This window comes from Castor canadensis, chromosome 3 (assembly GCF_047511655.1).
Source record: "Castor canadensis chromosome 3, mCasCan1.hap1v2, whole genome shotgun sequence".
Taxonomy (NCBI): Eukaryota; Metazoa; Chordata; class Mammalia; order Rodentia; family Castoridae; genus Castor; species Castor canadensis.
In genome coordinates, this window is record NC_133388.1 from 67,640,682 (window position 1) to 67,661,550 (window position 20,869).

Here is a 20,869-nt window from a genome sequence, read left to right on the forward strand (position 1 = left end):
ATGGTTTGTGGTATGAAGGGAGCAACATGCTCCCCAGCTTCAGTGAGCTGTGCTGTGTGTTTTGATCTGTTAGGTGAATCATTGAAGGATCAGATCAAGAGTTCGCCTTTGTTTTTCTGCCTCAGACCTCCCTCAGAATAGAAATGGCTCTTGGTTGGTATTTATTTAAAATATTTGAAGGCCAATCTATTAATTGTTGCTACAGACATAATTGAAGCAGGCTCTAGACAGACAGAAAAGGTTGGAAAGGAAGAAGCTGGAGAAGGAGAAACTTGGGGGAATAGCAGCTTAGGAAGCTTCTACATCTTCATAAGCATCTACAAGGTTAAACACAAGCCCAGGATGCAAGCCCACACAGAAAGACTTAAGAATATCCAAGCTCTTACCTCTGCTGATTCAAACTTCATGTAAGTGGCAAATAAAAGCTGACTTTGAAGCTGTAGCAGACTGGATAAACACTGAAAGAGTGCCCCAAGAGACTCAATCTGCAGACTGAGAACTCTTTGTTTTGCTTCACAGTGCCAAGAGTTAAGGAATCTCCATCAAATCACTAGGTGACAACTAAGTTAATTGAATAGGGACTTCAGTGACCACACAAGATAAAGAATTCAAACTTCACAAAATTAGCTCAGAAAAGACATTTAGCAAACATGAAAAACAAGAAGAAGCAACAACAAACCCTGGGAAGGGATGGGTGGCACATCATATCCCATGTTGCTACATTATAAGAATCAAAATGCCTGCTTTTCAACATAAAATTACAAGTCATACAAAGAAGCAAGACAGTATGGCTCATTCTCAGAATGAAAAGAAATTAATAGAAACTGTCCTTGAGTAAGCCAAACATTGGACTTTCTAGACCAAGACCTTAAATCAACTACCTTAAATATGCTCAATTTTCTAAAAGAAACTATAAACAAAACATCAAAAGAAACTAGAAGGCTGATCTCTCAACACATAGAGATTATCCATAGAGATCATGGTTGGTAAATAGATACTGATTAATAGATGCAAAAGTTATAAAATAGAACCAAAAAGAAATCATGGAGTTAAAATTATAACCACTGAAATGAAAAACTCATAGAGTTTCAACAATGGATTTCAACAGGAAAAAAGAAAGATTCCATGAATTTAGAGACACAGCATTTGAGATCATCTAGATTGAGAAAAAAAAGTGAAAAACAAATACAGGTTAACAGACTTAGAAGATCATCAAGTATATCAACAAATACATATCTTGTGAGTCTTGGGCGTTAGAAGGAGTAGAGTTTAGAAAGAGGGAGAAATAATTTTTTTTTTTCAAGTGATGACTGAAATCTTCCCAAATTTGATGAAAGAACTAAATCTGCACATCCAGGACATTCAAAGGGTCCACAAAGGAGAAACTCAAAGGCATCCACATAGACAGACATGCTGTAATCAACCTACTAAAAGGCAAGACATGAAGAGAATCCTGAAAGCAACAATAGGGAAGCATTTCATTATGTATGAGGATCTTCAATAAGATTAACACCAAATTTCTTATTAGAAATCATGTATGCCAAAATGTAGCAGATGAGATATCTACAGTGCGGAAAGAAAAAAAAATCATAAGCTAAGAATTCTGTACCTGGAAAACTATCCTTCAAAATTGAAGTAAACAAAAACTCGAGGGGCTCACTGCTAGTAGAATTGAATTACAAGAAATGTTAAAAGGAGTCTATAACACTGAAATGGAAAATGCTAGAAATTAACTTGAGGCCATATAAAGCAACAAAGAAAAGAACACCAATAAATGTAACAAATAGGTAAATTTAAAAACCAATATTTTAATATTTTTAGTTTTTGATTCTTCTCAAAAAACAATTGCTTCAAACAATTATTTGAAGTCTGCATTCATAGGCATAGAATGTATGCATTGTAGTTTGTAACAACAGCAGCACAGAACTTGTGACAGTTATAGGCAGACAAAATCCTTGCCAAAAGTTGATACTACTTCAAACTAGATTGTTACATATTAATATTATAATTGTAATCCCAAAGTCACTACTAAGAAAATAATTTAAAAATAAATAGTAAAAGAAAAGAGAAGGTAGTCAAAAAGGTACACTAGAAAAAAATATCAAACAAAAACGAATGCAGTAAAGGAGAAACTGAAGAACAAAAAAGTATATAATACACATGGAAAACAATTGACAGAGCTAGCTCTTCCTTAGCAGTAATTACATGAAATGTGAACAGGTTAAACTGTTAAATTAAAAGGCAGAGATTGAAAGAATGATTGAAAATTAATAATGATACACTGATACGCTATCTTTAAGAGATTCAACTTAGATTAAATGACATAAGTAGGTGGAAATGACAGAAAAATGATATTTCATAAAAGTATTTAACAAAAGAGAACTGGAGTGGCTATACTAATATATGGCAAAGTATATATGGTGACCCATGCCTGTGATCCCAGCTGTGGGATCACAGTCTGAGGCTGGCCCAGTAGAAAACACAAGACTCTACCTGAAAAATAACTAAAGCAGAAAAGGACTAGGGCCACAGCTCAAGTGGTAGATCACCTGCCTAGCAAGTGTAAGGCCCCAAATTCAAACCAAATACTGCCAAAAAATAAAAAACAAAGGAGAGAGAAAGGGAAGGAAAGAAGGAATTGTTTGGAAGAATAAATTTCTTAATTTCAGAGATAAAATTAACATTATTGGAATATAATAGGTTCACCTACATAGAAAACTTGAGTATCAACAAACAAAAGTATTTCAGCATTGATGACTTGGTTCACAATGACCAATTACATTCAACATTCAAAAACAACACTACTCTCATAAATACTAGCGATAACAACCTACAAAATGTCATGAAAAATATCTCATGCATAAAAGAAAAGATAGGTATTTTAAAAGCTGGGGCTAAAACTTACCCTAAAATGTACAAAACATGTGAAGGAAACTTAAGGTTTATTGTACATCCATAAATATTTGAATGAAATGCTTTATATGTTCTAAAGATATTTTAGCAAAATAATTCTAAAGTTTTACTTGGAGTGGATAAAAAGGCAAGTAGACTTGGACATACACTGACAAAACAAACAAAATAGTAATGAAGGAATATGCCTGAAATTACAATTAAAATAAATATTATAAGAATAGAAAGATAGTCATTTAAAAAGAAAATATTTCATCATCTATGTATGCAATTAATGTGTAAAGTTAGTATGCCAAATAAATTGTGAAAGGATTATTCAATGAATAGTATGAGATAATTCTTCCCTATTTGGAAAATGTTATCTACACCTCACAGTAGACCTCAAAACAAAGACCACATGGAGGCTGGGGACACAGCTCAGGGGTAGAGCTCTTGCCTGGAAGGTGTGAGGCATTGGATTCAATCCCCAGTACTGAAAAAAAAAAAAAAGTCCACATGGATTAAAATTTTAAACTTTAAAAATCAATGTTTAAGAGAGCTAAATGACTCTGTAGGTGAATTGTTAGTCTGATCTCAAAATGGAGACTGAGTTCCTAATCTTAAAGGAAGAAGCTTGACAGAAAAAGACTGATAAATTTGGCTGAATAAAAAATTATAACTCTTCATATTAAAAACCACTCTCCACATCTTCACCAGAACTCATCTTCCTTATTTTGATAACAGCCACACTAACAGGTGTGAAGGGATATGCCAATGTGGTTGCAATTTGAATTTCCCTGACTATTCTTCTGGTGTTTTTTTCATATATCCATTGGCCATTTGTAGGTCTTCTTTTGAGAAATGTGTACTTAGGTTCTGTGCCCATTTTTTAATCAGCTTATTTGTTTTCTTGCTATTGAGTTGTTTGAGTTCCTTATATGTTTTGGATAGTAGCCCCTTGTGAGATGTATGGTTTGCAAATATTTTCTCTCAGGCTGTGTTATAAGTACACAATGGAATACACACTTCAGCCTTAACAAAGAAAGAAATTCTGTCACTAGTGACAACATGGATGAACCTGGAGGACGTTATGCTAAGTGAAACAAGTCAGGCACAGAAAGACAAATAGTGCATGATCTCACTTAATGTGGAATCTGAAGCAGGCGAGCGCACAGAAGCAGAGAGCAGAATGGTGCAGAGGCTGGGGTGGCAGGGAGAATGGGAAAAGGGGAGATACTGCCAAAGGGTACAAAATTTCAGTTAGCCAGGAAAAATAAGTTTTTAATGATCTTTTGCACAGACAGTGACCATAGCTAGCAGCTATGATTCACATATTTCATAACTGCTAAAGGTATATCTTAATTGTTCTCACCACAAAGGAACATGCACAGTGACGGGCATGTTACTTAGCTTGATTTAATCTTTGCAAATGAATATAAATACGACAAGATCACATTGCATCCTAAATGTATATGAATATGATTTTTAAGTTCAAAATAAAATTATGTTAGAAAAGCCTAACACAAGTTTCAATGTCGTGACAAGCATTGTAATAAAATGCACATGCAAATTGATAATGTCTAAATTTAAACATACATAGACAAGACTAATAATTTCAGACTGACTAAAATTTAAAATGATTATATGAACAGACTACCCAGGGCAGAAAAAAATCTTATATGACATAAAAGACATGAATCTTAAAGAAAATGCTGTAAGTCAGACTATATTACATTTTTGAACTCTGATTTAAGTTCAATGATAATCAAGAATGAACAAAAATATTTTCCATAAACCTAATGAACAAAAGGTACATATTAAGAATATTTGAGAACTTGGGGCTGGGCATGATGGTACAAGCCTAAAATCCCAGCCACTTGGGAGGACTGGGGGGTCCAGGCCAGCCTGGGGAAAGGAAATTAGCGCAGACCCTATCTGAAAAAGAAGCTAAAAGCAAAAGGACTGGAGGCCTGAGTCAAGCGGCAGAGCTCTTGCCTAGCAAACATCAGACCCTGAGTTCAAACCCCAGGAACACACACACAGACAAAAGAATATACAAGAAATTATAGGGATTAATACACACACAAAAAAAAACCGGCAGACAATCCCAAGTGATATGAATGACAGAAGAGGAACTCCAAATCGTCAATAAGTTTATGAGAATGCACAGTCATGCTAGGAATGAAGAAAATGAAAGTCCAATGGGCTCCTCTTACCCGCTGGGGAAGATGGCTGAAGTTTGAAAGTCATGTAATAGCACCAGGGCTTGTGCAGAACCCACACACACTGCTGGCAGGAAAAGCACCTAGGAAAATTAGGTGGTCCCAAAGTTGCACACTTGTGCTTGCTATGAACCAGACATTTCTATGCCACAGGAAGCTGTGCATAAGTGTGTTAAGAGACCTGTGTAAAAGTTGCTCAGGGGAATAATATTCATAATCAAAAACTGCAGACACTAACATCCCTCAACAGTAAAAGAGACAAATAAATTGCAGCACACAGCAAGTAGAGCCACAAGCAACAATGCACAATATACAGAGAAAGGGGCAAGACCTGGAACAATGCTACTGTATGACTCCTTTGCGTAAAAGTTGAAATGTTCAGAGACATTGTACCGTAACTATAAAGAACTACAAGGGAGTAATTACAATACACGTCAGGTTAATGTTTAGCCTCCAGGGGGCACAAAGCCACAAGGGGGTTCCAGACATGCTTTTGTTTTTACTATAAATAGGGTTTACTATTAAAAATTGCAAATGGAAGGCCAAGTGTGACGGTGCATGCATGGAATCCCAGTTACTGGAGAGGTAGAGATAGGAGAATCCTGGTTCAAGGATAGCCCAGGCAAAAAAAAGTTAGCAAGACACTATCTCAAAAGATAAACTGGGTGTGGTGGCACGTGTCTATAATTCCTGCTAATCAGGAGGTGGATGAAGCATCACTGTAGTCCAAGGTGGCCCAGGCAAAAAGTGTAAGACCCTCTCTGCAAAACAAACTAAAGCAAAAAGGGCTCAGGGCATCCCTCAAGTAGTAGAGCACTTGCTTAGCAAACATAAAGCCAAGTTCAAAACCCAGGACTGCCAAAAATGCAAATGAAGCCAGGCGGGATGGCACATCCTGCAGTAGAGAGGCAGAGGCAGGAGAATCATGAGTTTGAGACCAACATGGGCCACAGAGTGAAACCCTGTCTGACCCCTCCCCTACAAAAGACTACAGGTAAAAAAGATGAGTAGGTATGACTATGTACACATTTTAAATCTCTTCACAAGCTTAGATTAGAAAGTAAATAAGAAAGTAAGAAATGTACTATGCACAATAAGGTTGGAAGAACAAATTTCAACACACAACTACAATAAAGTATTACAGAAATATATACAGGAACATTCCTCTGCACTCAATGGATATGAAGAATATGTATGAAAAATAAATTTAAGGAAGAAAAGCATAGAGGTGGGTGATGGTTTAGACATGTATGGTGTCACTGATCCTGAGGAGATGCTAATGAAATAATTCTTCAATGTCTCTATGCCTGTTAATCTAAATCACTCACCACCACTGTAGTTTAAGTGGTGGCACTGAAAGTCAATTCATCATTTTAAAAAGGGTATTGATGTATTTCAAGAAATTTTACTTTTGAACATATGTATTTCATATCATAATAATAATTCAAAAACCACATCCAAAATAATTCTTACCTTGCTTGAGAATTCAGGCGATCTATATTTAACAAAGCTGTAAAATCCTGTATGGCAGCCGTCCAGCTCTCATTTTCATAGTAAAATATCCCACGTTTCATTAATGCATCTGTTCTTTGGGGATCATAAAAAATACACTACAGGGGCGGAGGGGATGTATATAAACATGTCACATAATGAAATAAAAACTAAGAATATTCTATAGTCACATAGCAACTTCATATCAGAAAAACCACTTTAAGATGTCAAAATTCTCAGATTTGCATTTAAGGACTATATTAAGAAATCCATCCATCATCAAAATTCTTGAGAGAGAATATTTTCCAAGAGAAAAAGAAACACAGCAAATGCAAGAGGACAAGGCTCTGGCCTACTGAAATATTCTCTAGTACAAATCCACACAGGAATTTGTTCAACTAAGGGGAGATATATTGAGTCTCTCACGGCATCTTGCCTTAATTGAAGATGAAACACATTAGGCATCAGGGCTGATTCAATCAAATCAAATAAGGATTAATCGAGCCCTAAACAAGGAAAAGAAGTGTGTTGGTAGTGGCATGGTTCATGCACTTCACACTGATGTGCAAGACAGACCAAATCATGTGTTGAGTTGAAAAGACCTTTACCAGCTGGCCCTGGCATTTTTAAAATGGAAAAGAAAAACTAGAGTTTGAAACTTGTTTGACTTCAAGGTGTCATATGAACTTACTTTAGAGCATTTAGTGCTAGATGGAGGAGATGAATATAATCTCGAATCTAACAATTTCAGGATCTTCAAAAGAGATTTTGGGTCATTTCTAGACCAGAAGTTACAAAATTTCTAATAGTATCCTCAAACAGAAGAATATCAAGTCAATGGCTAAACCATGATGGATGGATTAAGAAACAGGGTAGTTGGGAACATGGAGAGATAAATTACTTAAATAATTTCTTCTAAATTTTCAAGTACACTAAAGATTAAGAATTTACAGTTAAAAGTCAGGGCTGGGGGCATGACTAATGGGATGGATAGAGTGCCTACCTAGCAAGTGTGAAGCCCTGACCTCTAACCCCAGTACCACATAAATAAATAAATGAATAAATAAATAAGCTTACTTCTTCAAGGGTGTTCTTGGGCACCCCCTAACTCCTACCCTCCTTCACAGCACACTCATAATTTGTTATTACATGTTTAAGTGGTTATATCTGCCCATAAGTATCTGTTCTTTAAACTATAACTTCTATGTAAGAAGAAAACATGCCTATTTTATTCACCACTGTGTGTCCACTACAGTATGCAGTGGCTTGGTCAATAAATATTTGTGAAGAGTGAATGAATGAATGAATGAATGAGTGAGTGAACCAGTGAGCATAGACTCTTTTAGAACAGGTAGGTCCTCTGAAGGTCCTCAGCTATACAAGAGTTTAAAAGCAGAAAATAATTTGATCTATTTGCTTGACCTAAGGCTACTTTAACCACAGTTTCCTAGTACAAGAGGAGAGAAACCAGAAGAGTTGAGCCCCCTCAGAGTTGTCTCAATACCCCACACGAACTTTGATATGAATCTATTCCTACCCCAATAGTTTCTTTAAGTATCATTGAAGTTATGTTGATATCAATACCAGCAAGGAAGACGCTAGCTCCTAATCTATAAGCAATTAATTTTGATTGTGGAAAATACAGGAAAATACTTTTATGAACTTGCTGTACTATTAGCATGAAAATCTTTTGACCTAAAATACATAAATGGCAGCAGTACACACGATAAGGCTTACTTTGGAATAGTCATCAACGGCCAGCACTTTGTTTGCTTTTTCATACATCTCACCCCTCCTGAAGTAGACATCAGCATTCGTAGGCATGCACTTAATTGCCTGGGTATAGTTTAGAATTGCCAAAGTAATATTATTTTTTTCTCTGAAAATTTCTGCCCTTGACAAATATGCCTCTAAACAAGATGAAAAAGTAAAATTTAGTGGTACAATCCCTTCATTAACTATGAAAAATTTAAAAATAAATCCCTCTCCTTCCAAAACTATAGTCTTAATATTATATTTTCTTAATCTACTATACTTTCTTCACCACTTAATCTTTTGTTTTTTTACTTCAACAATGCCAAATTTGTTCTCAAATCTGGATAAATATTCATTTGTGGTTACAAGCACTCCCAACCTGAAGTGACAAAAATTACCTTTTACCTTTGTGCATGTCTAAAATGTTTCATAGTCTTTTCATGATTATTAAAAGTAAGAAGTTAAGGCTGTTTTTGTGGTAGTGGAGATTGAACCCAGAGCCTCACACATGCTAGGCAAATGCTCTGCCACCTGAGCCTCAGCCAAAAAGTTGGGTTTTGATGTCATAAAATGTTAAGGACTTTTAGCAAACAGGGATCAGAATCAACAAAGGTCAACAAGCATTTAGTATCCTGTTATCCTAGCTATTCAGGAGGCAGAGATCAGGAGAATCGTGGTTCGAAGCCAGCCCAGACAAAATAGTTCGCGAGACCATATCTCGAAAAAACAATCACAAAAAACGGCTGATGGAGTGGCTCAAGGTGAAGGCCCTGAGTTCAAACCACAGTACCACAAAAAAAAAAAAAGCGTTTAGTAAGCTCGTATTGTATTCTGTGGTTATGCTGTGGGTGCTGGAGATACTAAGATGAGTATGGTATTTTCACATTCTTAGGAAAACATTTGCGAATTACCTCTGAAATGAAAACTTTCACATTCACATGCTCCTTGTGAAATGAACAGTAAGGACCAATTTACTGTAAGGATGATAAAGGGATTTCAAACCATGATGAGTATTTTGGAAACAATATAAGATTGTATGAACCCTGCCTTTTGCAATATTGAGAAAAAATTCACTGAAGAAAATCACAATCGTTTTTACAGAACTTCTATCTATTGACTTTTGTATATTTATCATAATGACAAAAGTTGAGATAATGATGCAGATAATATAACTGTCTCCACACATAACCCACCTGCATTATTTTTATTATATTTATTTATATAATTCAAGTCATCCAAAGCATCATTAATTCTGTCTTGGAAGAGATAAATGAAATGTCGGTGCCAAAAGGCATTTAGAAACAATGGCTCCAAGAATATAGCCTAGAAAATATATGTATAAATTCAGTTAAAGTTGATTTTCTAAAGGAAGGTACACTAACAAATAAGCTTTTCAAACACTATTGATGCCAATGGCTTCCCATGTGCACAATATAAAATATAACCTCCCAATGTGACAAACAAAAATGTAGTGTTTTTAATAGTAATTATTTCAAAATGCCAATAATTGCATTTTCACAATCCCATACAGTCTACGACCATTCACTATTCAAAATTCCAGTAAAAATTACTACATAGTTAAAAGCAATGCAAATAGTGAATATTGTTATTTTCTTTCTAAAAACTTACTTTTTGTAGATCATTCATGGCACTCTGTAATTTTCCCAGTTTCCTATAAATAGCTCCACGCCTACAATATGCAAACACAGGAAATGTTTCCTTATTGTTTATTTCTTCAGTCAGAATTTCTACTTGGGCTTCATAGTATCTAATGACTTCTGGTGGAAGACCACATGTCACATAATCATTTAATTCTAGTTTCGTTGACTCTGACACTTTTTCAGGCAGTTCTTTAGAGACAGATGTTTCCACAGTTTGCTTGGGAGGTTTCTGACGTTTAGCGTTAATGAATGAAATTGCCCATGTCCAAGGATCACTATTTGCTGGTGTTCCTCCCTTACTTTGAACAAATTCATCAAAACTTAAATACGCAGGCGCACTGGGACACCGTATTTGGCGCTCATATACTGGAACTTTGATAAAATATTTCTTCTGTCCAGGAAGTATTCCATGAGACATGGATCTAGTTTTAAAAAGCAAGAATGTTTTTTAGTTACAGAAGCATAATTATATTTCTGATCAATAAATCAATTCAGTCACACACAAAATTGTTGTTTTGTAGTATCAAAATAAAGTTATATACTAATTTTATGCAACCCAAGTCTACCTTTTTGGTCATTAAAATCGTAACACAATGTGAGGAACTCCTGTAGCCTGCCTAGACTATGAAATGAGAACAGTCCCCCGAGTTAACACTGGAGAATTACAGTGGATGATTAAGGAGACAACCGTGACATAAGAAAATTATTATAAACATTGTGTAGTCATTTCCAGACCAAAAGAATATTTGCAGTACCTACTGAAAGTTTAAATCCCCTAAACCTTGTGAACTATGGCAATGAAACCATTAGGGGAAGAACAGAAAACTGAAATATGAAAAGTGAATTTGTGAGCAGACATGAAGGTAGGGGAGAATTTTTAATTTCCACTTATCTTCCCTTGACAAAAGAAACTGGTTGGGGGACTGTCAGATCCCCATCTAAGAGACTCAATCCTCTCCTACACAAATATGTTTCAATGACTACACTGTCACTGTATTGCACCTGATGTAAGCACTTCCCAAAGTCACACAGCTGTGACTTCTGAACCCTCTCCAGAGTCACAGCCACTGTAATCCCTCGACGTCCCATATACCTCCTCCACATAAGTGGCCTGGGAATGACTGGTGCTGGTTGTGGCTTAGGGCGGCCTTGGCTGGACTACCTTGGCAACTCTAAGCAAATGAGTTAGCATGCATCAAAATGGTCACCTAGAAGGCTTGTTTAACACAGATTTCTGGGCCTCGCCCCCAGAGTTTCTAATTCAGTAGACTTAGGATGGAGTTCTAGAGTTTGCCCATCTAAAAAGCTCCCAGATAACATACATTGATGCAGGGACTACATTTTGAGAACCACTGCTATAGAGGAAGGTTCAGGAAAATGGGAATTGATCTGCAATATGGAACATTCTTAGTGAAGCCCTAACTTCTGGAAAAACCAGGAAATGCGTAAGTGAAGGGGCACAACACCTATGGAAAGTCTTGTGGGTGCTGACCTCAGCTCTGGAAAAGAATGATAACTTGGGGCCAGGTGTGGTGGTGCACACCTGAGGTAGGAGGATTGGGTCTGAGGCTGGCCCTGAGCAAAAAGTACAAGACCTCATCCCTCTGAAAAGTAACTAAAACAAAAAGGACAAGGGGTGTGTCTTAGCCTGCCTAGTAAGTGCAAGGCCCTGAGTTCAAACTCCAGTACTGCCAACAAAATAAAAGAATAATAAGCAGGGAAATAGGAGAAAATTAACTTAGTTCAGTGATTCCAGTGGAATTAATGGCTGTGGAGTGATAAATTCAAGTTAAAATTCCTTCACCATTATGCACACAGAGGCTACAATTACAACAATAAACCATAATGACCAAATGGTAATAACAGAATTTTGCCTTGCAAGGATGTGTGTGGATACAACAGGTGGACATCCTGCTAAGATGTTTTTTGACTTACATAGGTGAGAAACTTCCAGGTCTTCTGGGCATAAACCAAACCAGCTACAGTAAAGAGTCACATCCTCTTTACTGTTCTCAGTCCAAAACTTCACTTGACAGGAAGAACAGGCCAGGTCTCACTGAGAAAGGATCCTGTCATGTGCTCCCCCCACCACATCCCATCAACCCCAACCCCCAATTGAAGCTTCCAGTGGTATGAGAGAGGGGAAATGTTCGCCCCTCCTGGAGGTTATTAGATACTGGCTCTAAACTTACCCTGATCTTCAATTGCCCCCTGTGGTTACCACACAAGTCCATCAATCAAATTAGAGACTATGAAAGTCAAGTGACAGAAAGAACCTTAGTCTGAGACTATCTAACAATGGATCTAGTGAGGCCAGGACCCATCCTGTGGCCACCTTCCTCACCACAGAATGTACAGTGGAACAAGTAAGTTTCAAAACTGAATAAAGTGTAGACAGGAAGATAATGTAGTAAGAGCCAAGTAGAACTCTTTGGAACTTCCTTCTTCCCATCCAACAACACTATCCACCAAGATAGCAAAAAAAAAAAAAAAAAAAAAAAAAAGCCAGCTCACTAAAGAAATTATAGATTAATGAAAACATCAGAACTTGAGCGATACAAGTAGCAATTCCATATCTCTATTTTCTGTTTGGCCAGTACAAAATTCATACAGTTGGTAATTACCATAAATTATCACAAATTTGGTCTGGTGTTGATAACAATCACATTGGTTCCAGATGTGGGGGTATTTACTGAAGTAGTGACCACACCTCCTGACACCTAATCTTCAGCTGTTGACTTGGTATACTTTCTTTTCCATCCTATGATATGGAGAATCAGGAGAAGCTTATATTTACATTGCAGGGACAGTAATAAGCATTTTGCTGTTCTGTCCAGTATGTCAACAATCCTACAATGTCTTTGTGATCTGAAGAGCTAGATTGAAATTCAGTCCAATTAGACTTTTGTCTACACCACACCCCCAAAACCTCTAGAATCTGACCACTTCTGTCAAAACGCAGTAAGCAGGAAGCAAGGGTTACAGGTGAGTCAAGGTAGCCAGGGTCATCAGTGGGCTCACTGCTTTGTCAGTTAAGGAAGGTTTCCTCCAATCTCTCCCCAGTTAGTCTCGCAACACTGGTCTCAAAGACCAAGGCAGAGGGGCAACATCCAGAGAAACAGTGAGCAGCTGAGTCACTGAGGACACACGGCGTTCTGCCATGACCTGGTTGAGGGGGGAAGTTACAAGGTAACTTAATCCACATCAAGGGGACTGGAGGAAAATGCATGCATCTGAGTCTTTAATCAGCTCAAATGCATACTGCTGGAACTGCTTTCCGCAGTCAAGATTTGACTTGCTATACGAGAACATATGTAGTCCACTTCTAACCTTAATGGAGCCAGAGCTTAAAGGCTGGGTATAGAATATGGTGTGGATATTTAGTAAATTTCTTAACCAATTATTCAAGCTCACTCTAATTGCTGAGCTCCTGGACATTACAGTATTTCTTTGTATCACCATTGCTGGTGGTAAGAAGGGTATTTCTGAGTCGCTAAATTAAGATTAAGGAAAAACATCTCAAAGTATAGAAATACAATTATTTGTAAAGTTATTCTATAACTTATTTTGAATTAACAATTATTTCCTATCCGTATTTATGTGGTAAGTTACTTGAAATTAAGATTTTTTTTTAAAAAGTAAGAAAGCTGTACTAATGTACTGTCGTTGATAAATTCTGCTGCACTTTTTTATTGCCATCCCCCGAAGGCTCAGCTCACCCTGTGTTTCCTGTGATGACTGTTGGCAGCATACACAAGTTTTAAGTTAGTTTATTTAAGAAGACAAATAAATCTCTTTAAATGGTAAAACTTTATATTCAAAATGATAAGAGTTAAATGAGCAGTACAACATCCCACAGAAGCTGTGTTTAATACGCTATTATATCCTTTCCTTAGATAGAAGTCACCCAGTGATTGATCAAAAAAGGTGCGGTGTTATCCTTTCCTAGGGTGCTGAAGGTTCATAGTACTTTAAAATCAGTAAAGACATCAACAATATATAAGCAAACTTCTGATTTTGGCCTAAAGCAAATTTCACCTAGAGGAATCTTCTTGAAACCTCCTAAAGCTAAACTAAGGAAAAAGTTTAAGCCACATTCCTTGGAGGGAAAAGTCTGGTACATGGAGAACCAGGATTCATGTGCCATTCTCTACCACAGTTGGCCTCTGTTCTGCTGTGTCACTCACATTTACAATGGGTTACTCCCACCCCCAACTCTTCTGAGATAATAAATCACCAGCAGCACCAAATGATAATGAACCCCTTTGCAGAGCTAGCAAGTCTTTATAACAAAAAAAGTGAGCAAAACAATTTTGATTCCCTCATCAACCAGAGAAGTCTTTACTTTTCAAAAGGGTGTGAGTTTAATTAACTCTATCATCTAGGAATGTCTAAAGAAAAATAAATCTCAGACTTTTTAAGGAACTATTTTGCACAATACTTTGATTATAAGAAAGTTACATTCAAAACACTTAAACATGAACATCCATGGAGTTTCCTCTTATTATTTTAGGTCCCTCCATATTTTTAAATATGCTAGCTATGATTACCTCCAAGGGAGAAGAAAAATTATTTTTGTATGTTGATCCCTGAAGAAATGCTTACAACATCCAAAAAGCTCAGAATAGTTATCTATATTTATTGCCAACTCAACAAGAGTTTAAAATTTTAAGAACAATTAAATATCTGCAATCTATTTTGATTTTTGAATGAGTAGTTATTGTAGGAAGCCAGGAATTGGCTTAATGTACCAAACCATTCTTTCCTTTTCACTGAGAGACTTCATTCAGACATCAAATTGATTTAGTCTTAGGTCAATCGTTTGAACCATTTACCTATTTATACTATGAAGTATCCATATATTTTTACAATGAGGGATTGATACTTTAGTTCAGCATATGTTCAGCACTGAGTAAAATAACAACGTGATGGGGTAAAATTATGAAATTGAGTCTCCAAACCAACATACATTTCTTATATCATAAAAATATACTGTTTGAACAAAACCTTTTAATTATCCTTGGGGGCTTAGATAACTCTTCATACACACGTTCCAGTTTTGAGGACTTTAATCCTTTCTTCCATTTCATCTTCTTTTTCTTGGGATAAATAATGTAACTGAGGCCAGCCTTTTTTGAAGCTTCAGTTAGGGAGAGAGATGGATGTTTCAGACTGTGTTTCTCCTGCAAGCTATCAAAGATGTCATTTATGTGCTCTTTTACAAAGACCTCAGATGTTCTCTCTGGCTTAGAGAACTGGCACTTCCGTGCCATCTCCTTCTGGAAACTCAGCACTTCCATGTTGCTTTGCATGTCATCCCTAATTTGCAATGGTGCAATGCACTCCTCCTTCCTCAACTCAACTGCAGAGCTTGCTCTCTGTAATAGGAAACAAAGATGTAGAAAAATACAAAACCAATTTAGTTGCTTTACATTTTTAATCAACTCAATTACAACTCTTGTTAATGAAGTTTGGGCACTTTCCTGAACATTTTTTTAAATCTTGTCTTCTTTTTAAATCTTTTATTAGTATGTGTTAGTTACATAAAATAATGCATTTCATTAATAACATTTTCATACATGTATATAGTGTATGCTGATCTTATTCACCATCTCCTTGTTCCCTTCTCTTCTCCCCTTTCCAGCTTCTGTTTCCTCCTTCCTCTTCCCTCATAATCCCCTTTCTATTTTCATGTCTTTATGTAAATCTAGACACTGCATATGAGAGAAAACATGCAATATTTGTCTTTCTCTGTCTGGCTTATTTCACTTAACATGATGATCTCCAATTCTATCCATTCCCCCCCGCCACACACACAAATAACATGATTTCATTCTTCTTTATGGCTAAATAATACTTCATTGCTTATATATTCCACATTTTCCATTATCCATTCTTCCACTGATGGGCACCTAGGATAATTCCGTAACTTGGCTATTGTGAACAGTGCCATGAGTGCAGATATCTCTATTGTATGCTGACATAGATTCCTTCAAGTGTACCCAGGAGTGGTATAGAAGAATCATATGGTAGTAATATACTGCTTTCCATAGTGGTTGTACTAGTTTACATTCCCACCAACAGTGCATAAGGGTTCCCTCCTCACCACTGCATCTTTGACAGCATTTGTTGTTGCTTGGCTTTTTTTTTTTTGGTACTGGGGTTTGAACTCAGGACTCTGCAGGTGCTTTACTGCTTGAAGCACACCTCCAGCCCATTTTGCTCTGGTTATTTTGGAAATGGGGGTCTCATGAACTAATTGCCCAGGCTGGTCTAGAACTACAATCCATCCTCCCAATCTCAGCCTGTTAAATAGCTAGGATTATAGGCATGAGCCACTGGTGCCCGGCTTGTTTGATTTCTTGATATTGCCATTCTGAGTGGGGCACGATGGAAACTCAGTGTAGTTTAGATTTGCATTTCCCTAATGGCTAAGGATGTTGAGACTTTTTTCAAGTATTTATTGAGAATTTGTACTTTTTGGTTTGAGAAGTATCTGTTCAGCTCATTTGCCCATTTATTCATTTATTGATTGGATTATTTGTTCTTTTGGTTTTACATTTCTTGAATTCTTTATATATTTCTGGATATTAGCCCCCTGTTGGATGACTATCTGGTAAATATTTCTCTCCCATTCTGTAGCCTGTCTCTTCATTCTGTTGCTTCCTTTGCTATGTAGAAGTTTTTTAATTTGATGCAATCCCTTTTGTCCAGTCTCACTGTTATTCCTGAGCTATGGTTTTCCTGTTCTTTTTCTTGTTATATCCTTATCCAGTTTTAGTATCAGGGTAATTCTGGTTTCACAGAATGACTTCAGAAACATTCCTTCTCTTAGTAGTTTTGGAATAGTCTGAGGATCATTAGTGTTAGTTCTTTAAAGGTCTGGTAGAATACTTAAGATTATTCAAAAGTCAAATTATAAAGCTAATAGTGAGTTAGTTAAGGCAAAGTATAATAATTTGATTGGTTTTCATTAGATTCATATAAATACTGTTATGTAGATACGTATTAGTTATGAAAGCAAATGCTCTCCATATATCCACATTCTCTACTTTTAATACAAAAAAGAATTGGTAGAATGGGTAAAAATCAATTTGTGAGCCTATTTTCAAATCATTTCTATACAACACTATTAATATGTGCTCTATCATAACTTTCAATTCAGTAGTTATAAGCTTAAGTAACAAAATTCCATTCTATTATTTATTTTATCTAATCATTAGAGAATCAATGTAATTTTATTTATATTACAAAATATTATATTGACAATTATTAATTTGCAATAATCATTAGTAATTGAAACTCTAATAATATTCACTATTAATAAAGTAAAAATTATTTCAAATCCTTTGATATATCATATCCTATTTATTGAGCCACTGTCAACAAATTAATTGCATTTCCTATTACAAGTTGTTATAAAGATGTTTTTCTTTATAATGAATTTAGATCCAAAATTCCAAAAATAACAAATTCATGCAAGCTAGTTATGTATTTAAGATATACTAAAGTACACCAGAGATATTCATACTCCATGACTTACTATTACCCCCATCTTGGGAAAATAGATTTAACTCAAACTGTAATTATAATGTGTATGCTTTTAAAAGAACATAAGGTGGTTATTATTGCTAGAAACACAAAATTCTTTTTGATAATAAAAATGGCACAGTTACATACCTTCAATTTTGGAAATTGTGTTCTAAAATGTTTTTGAATATTTTCAAATGAAGCAGATTTTTTTAGTATGAAAGACTGTGAAATAATCAAATGAAAAATACACATTAAGCATAGACACTGTTCTATATACTGAAATACTATATGATAATTGGCTAATGGTCATTCTTTAGGTAAATAATGAAATGTAGATATACTAATTAAAAATATATGTTCTTACTAGTTTTGAAGTCACTGACTTCTTAGAGAGAAACAAAACTTAAAATCCATCAATTAATTTAGCAAAGGGTAAAATAATGAATATTATTTTCATTTTTAAAGTTCAACTTGAGATAGCAAATATCGAGAACCTGCTATGTGCCCAGTGCTATGGTGCAAAGCTTCCCAGCAGGTCTGAGCAGCACAAGTGTGTATGAATGCAGCATAGACATGCTGAGCCATGGGCTGCACTGGTGGGACCTGGGACATCTGCTCTTCTTCTGGGCAGTCACCTCTAATCACAAGCAACCTCAACCTTTAACTCTTGGCCTCCACACAAATAGTATCATTTAGTATAATGGCACCAAGACTCATGCTATTATATGAAAGATATGGAAAGCTCCATCATATTAGAGTACAAGGGAAAGATATGCTGTGCCCTCTGATAGTAAAGTGGTGCAAACAGCAGCATCTATAATCCAGAACAACTGTGGTGATGATGTAAAGATGACATGAACCAGGTGCAAAAAGAATGCAGGAAGGATAAAGGTCAATTCTGAACAGGTAGAAACCTGGATAGACTGGCTTGAAAACAGGTAGCATCACAGCTGTGTGAAGGCAGCAGCATTTCTATAGACTGAGATGGGGTCAAGAACATCCCAGGCCATAGGAACAGCCCCAACAAGTACAGAGAAATATCAAAGTGTCAGCAATTTTAGTCCACAAGGACCTACTCTGTGCAGACAACAGGGTACATGGATGTTAGGTGGAAGTAGAAACATAATGGGAGGAACAGAAAATATAGATGGGACCAGTTATGAAATTTAGGTAAGTACTTTGGCTCCATTTTATTTGATAGGTTGAGTTATTAAGCTTTTTGAGACATGAGTGACATAATCATCCTTTGTGATTTTAGCCTATAGCAGGGTGGATTGGAAGGAGCAGCTACTAAAAACAAGAATATATGATGTATAGGTGCAAGGGGTGCCACTACAACAATCTAGAAATTGAAAATGGCTTTCCAACCTAGAAAAGTGTGATTTGTAGATTTGACTGTTTTTAAGTGACAATTACTCCTCTAGGTGCTGCAGATAAAACAGTGAGTATGAATATTATGATCTTAGGCTGGGGAAAAATAAAAGAATCAAATATACATAAGGACAAATATTTGTTCTATAAAGAGTCAGCAAAACAATAACCCATGTTAGAATTATTATCAACCCCCTCCAAAATAGAGAAGAAGATATTTCCTGACTGTATGGGTGACAAGTGAGGAAGCATAGAGACATGTTTAACCTATTCAACTGATTAGAAAATGAGTTTGATTTGTCCCAGAATAATATGTGGTGCTCACCACCCCATGCTATGGAGAGGTAGTAGAAGAATAAAGGCACTAATGAAAGAAAACTGTTTCCTGTTTTCCCATAAACTTCAGGGCATTAATAATCTAGTTTATATAAAGTTCCTACTTCTCTTCTTCTCTCAATCACTATCTTCTTTCTCTCTAATCCTTTTTAATTACTTGATAAACATATCTGGACACACTGCAATAATCCTGAAGTTTTAAGTACACATCCAATCTCTCTGCTTCATAAACAGCTTCCCCATTTGGCCAAAGGCTCATACACATGTTTGTTTAATCATTTAAATACTAGGCAAGAATGAGGAGAAAATTGAAAAGTATAGAAAAACTCACAGCAGATATCTTGCTATTGAATAACGAATGGTATCTTGTGAGTGTCCTAAAGACATCATATTTCAGAAAGAAGAAATGTGTCCTCAACAAAGACACCATTGGTGGTCTAAGCCATTTCCCAGAATGAGGAAACACCAAGAAATAATTCTAGAGTTACTAGAAATAATTTCTGAGTTGTAGGAAGATATAGTAACCAACTCACAATTCAGAATAAGTCATACATACCTTAAAATTTCTTTTATAATCATCTAAATTAATGATACTTTCCATGCTTTCAGACAAAAATTTCTCAGCTAAAATTCTGCTTGCTTGAATACTCTATGATAAAAAATGATAATAGTTTTAAATCATATTACTTTTAAATTAAATTAAATTACTTTTAAATGCCCATCATCATAATTATTTCATTGTAAAACATTACTACCAAAGGGAAAAAAATGTACGGAGTGGGTTGAATCTTAATAAACACTTTCCAAAGATGCATTAAAGTCCAGCTTTAATGGACTTTTGGTCCAAACCCACAATATGGCTTAAACATACGTCTTTTCCAAAATGGTTCCTTCTACATTATTTCTGGCATCCTTAATCTTAGGACTGATCAATGATCCTATTATAATCTCATAGGTTAGCATTGAATGTATTTAGCATCTCAACATCAGAATTATGAGTAAGATGTATTATCTGGATTTATTGTCAATAAAAACTTCACTTTCAAGCACAAACAAGAATTTTAAATACAAATTGAAATGAAATTTTCCTTAAATGCTTTATGCTTTGAAGTCTATCACCAATTAAATTAGAATATATGTGTATCTGTAGTGTATATGTATTTGTATATAAAATATATATGTATATTTTATAATATATATATGTGTATATAGTACATGTATGTATATGTCTATGTTAGCAGTAAATGGCAATAATTAAGTTTACTAAATGTGCCACTTCTTTTACTTATAATCGATTTAAATACAAAGAAAAAGCTAGAACAAAATGTGATAGTCCTGTAGATTCATGATTAGTTAAACCGTGTTTCTCTTCTGTTTTCTGAAAGACTAATATTTCAAATTGAAAAAAAATTATTGAATAAAAAATCAGTTTTAAAAGTATAATGTAATTATCATTAACAACAGAGAAAGCTACAAATTTTGGCTCATCATTGTATATTGTATTTTAAATAGTTATAGTAAGAGAATTAGTAGACATAACAAAAAAGACACTTGAACACTTTCATTATTATTCTTCAAAGACAAAATACATTATATACAAGAGGATTTTTG

At 35.5% G+C, this 20,869-nt stretch overlaps 1 protein-coding gene across 1 annotated transcript in view; it reads right to left on the bottom strand.

Moving 5' to 3' along the window:
* Ttc6 (tetratricopeptide repeat domain 6) overlaps window positions 1–20,869 on the bottom strand; it is a 192,788-nt gene that overhangs the window by 63,174 nt on the left and 108,745 nt on the right. Inside the window, exons 9-15 of the mRNA XM_074066970.1 lie at window positions 19,815–19,907; window positions 17,699–17,773; window positions 15,026–15,396; window positions 9,987–10,440; window positions 9,551–9,680; window positions 8,340–8,512; window positions 6,585–6,721 (exon numbers count right to left, since the gene is read on the bottom strand). Of these exons, the coding sequence (XP_073923071.1) occupies window positions 6,585–6,721; window positions 8,340–8,512; window positions 9,551–9,680; window positions 9,987–10,440; window positions 15,026–15,396; window positions 17,699–17,773; window positions 19,815–19,907 (1,433 nt within the window). The remainder of the gene's footprint in view (window positions 1–6,584; window positions 6,722–8,339; window positions 8,513–9,550; window positions 9,681–9,986; window positions 10,441–15,025; window positions 15,397–17,698; window positions 17,774–19,814; window positions 19,908–20,869) is intronic.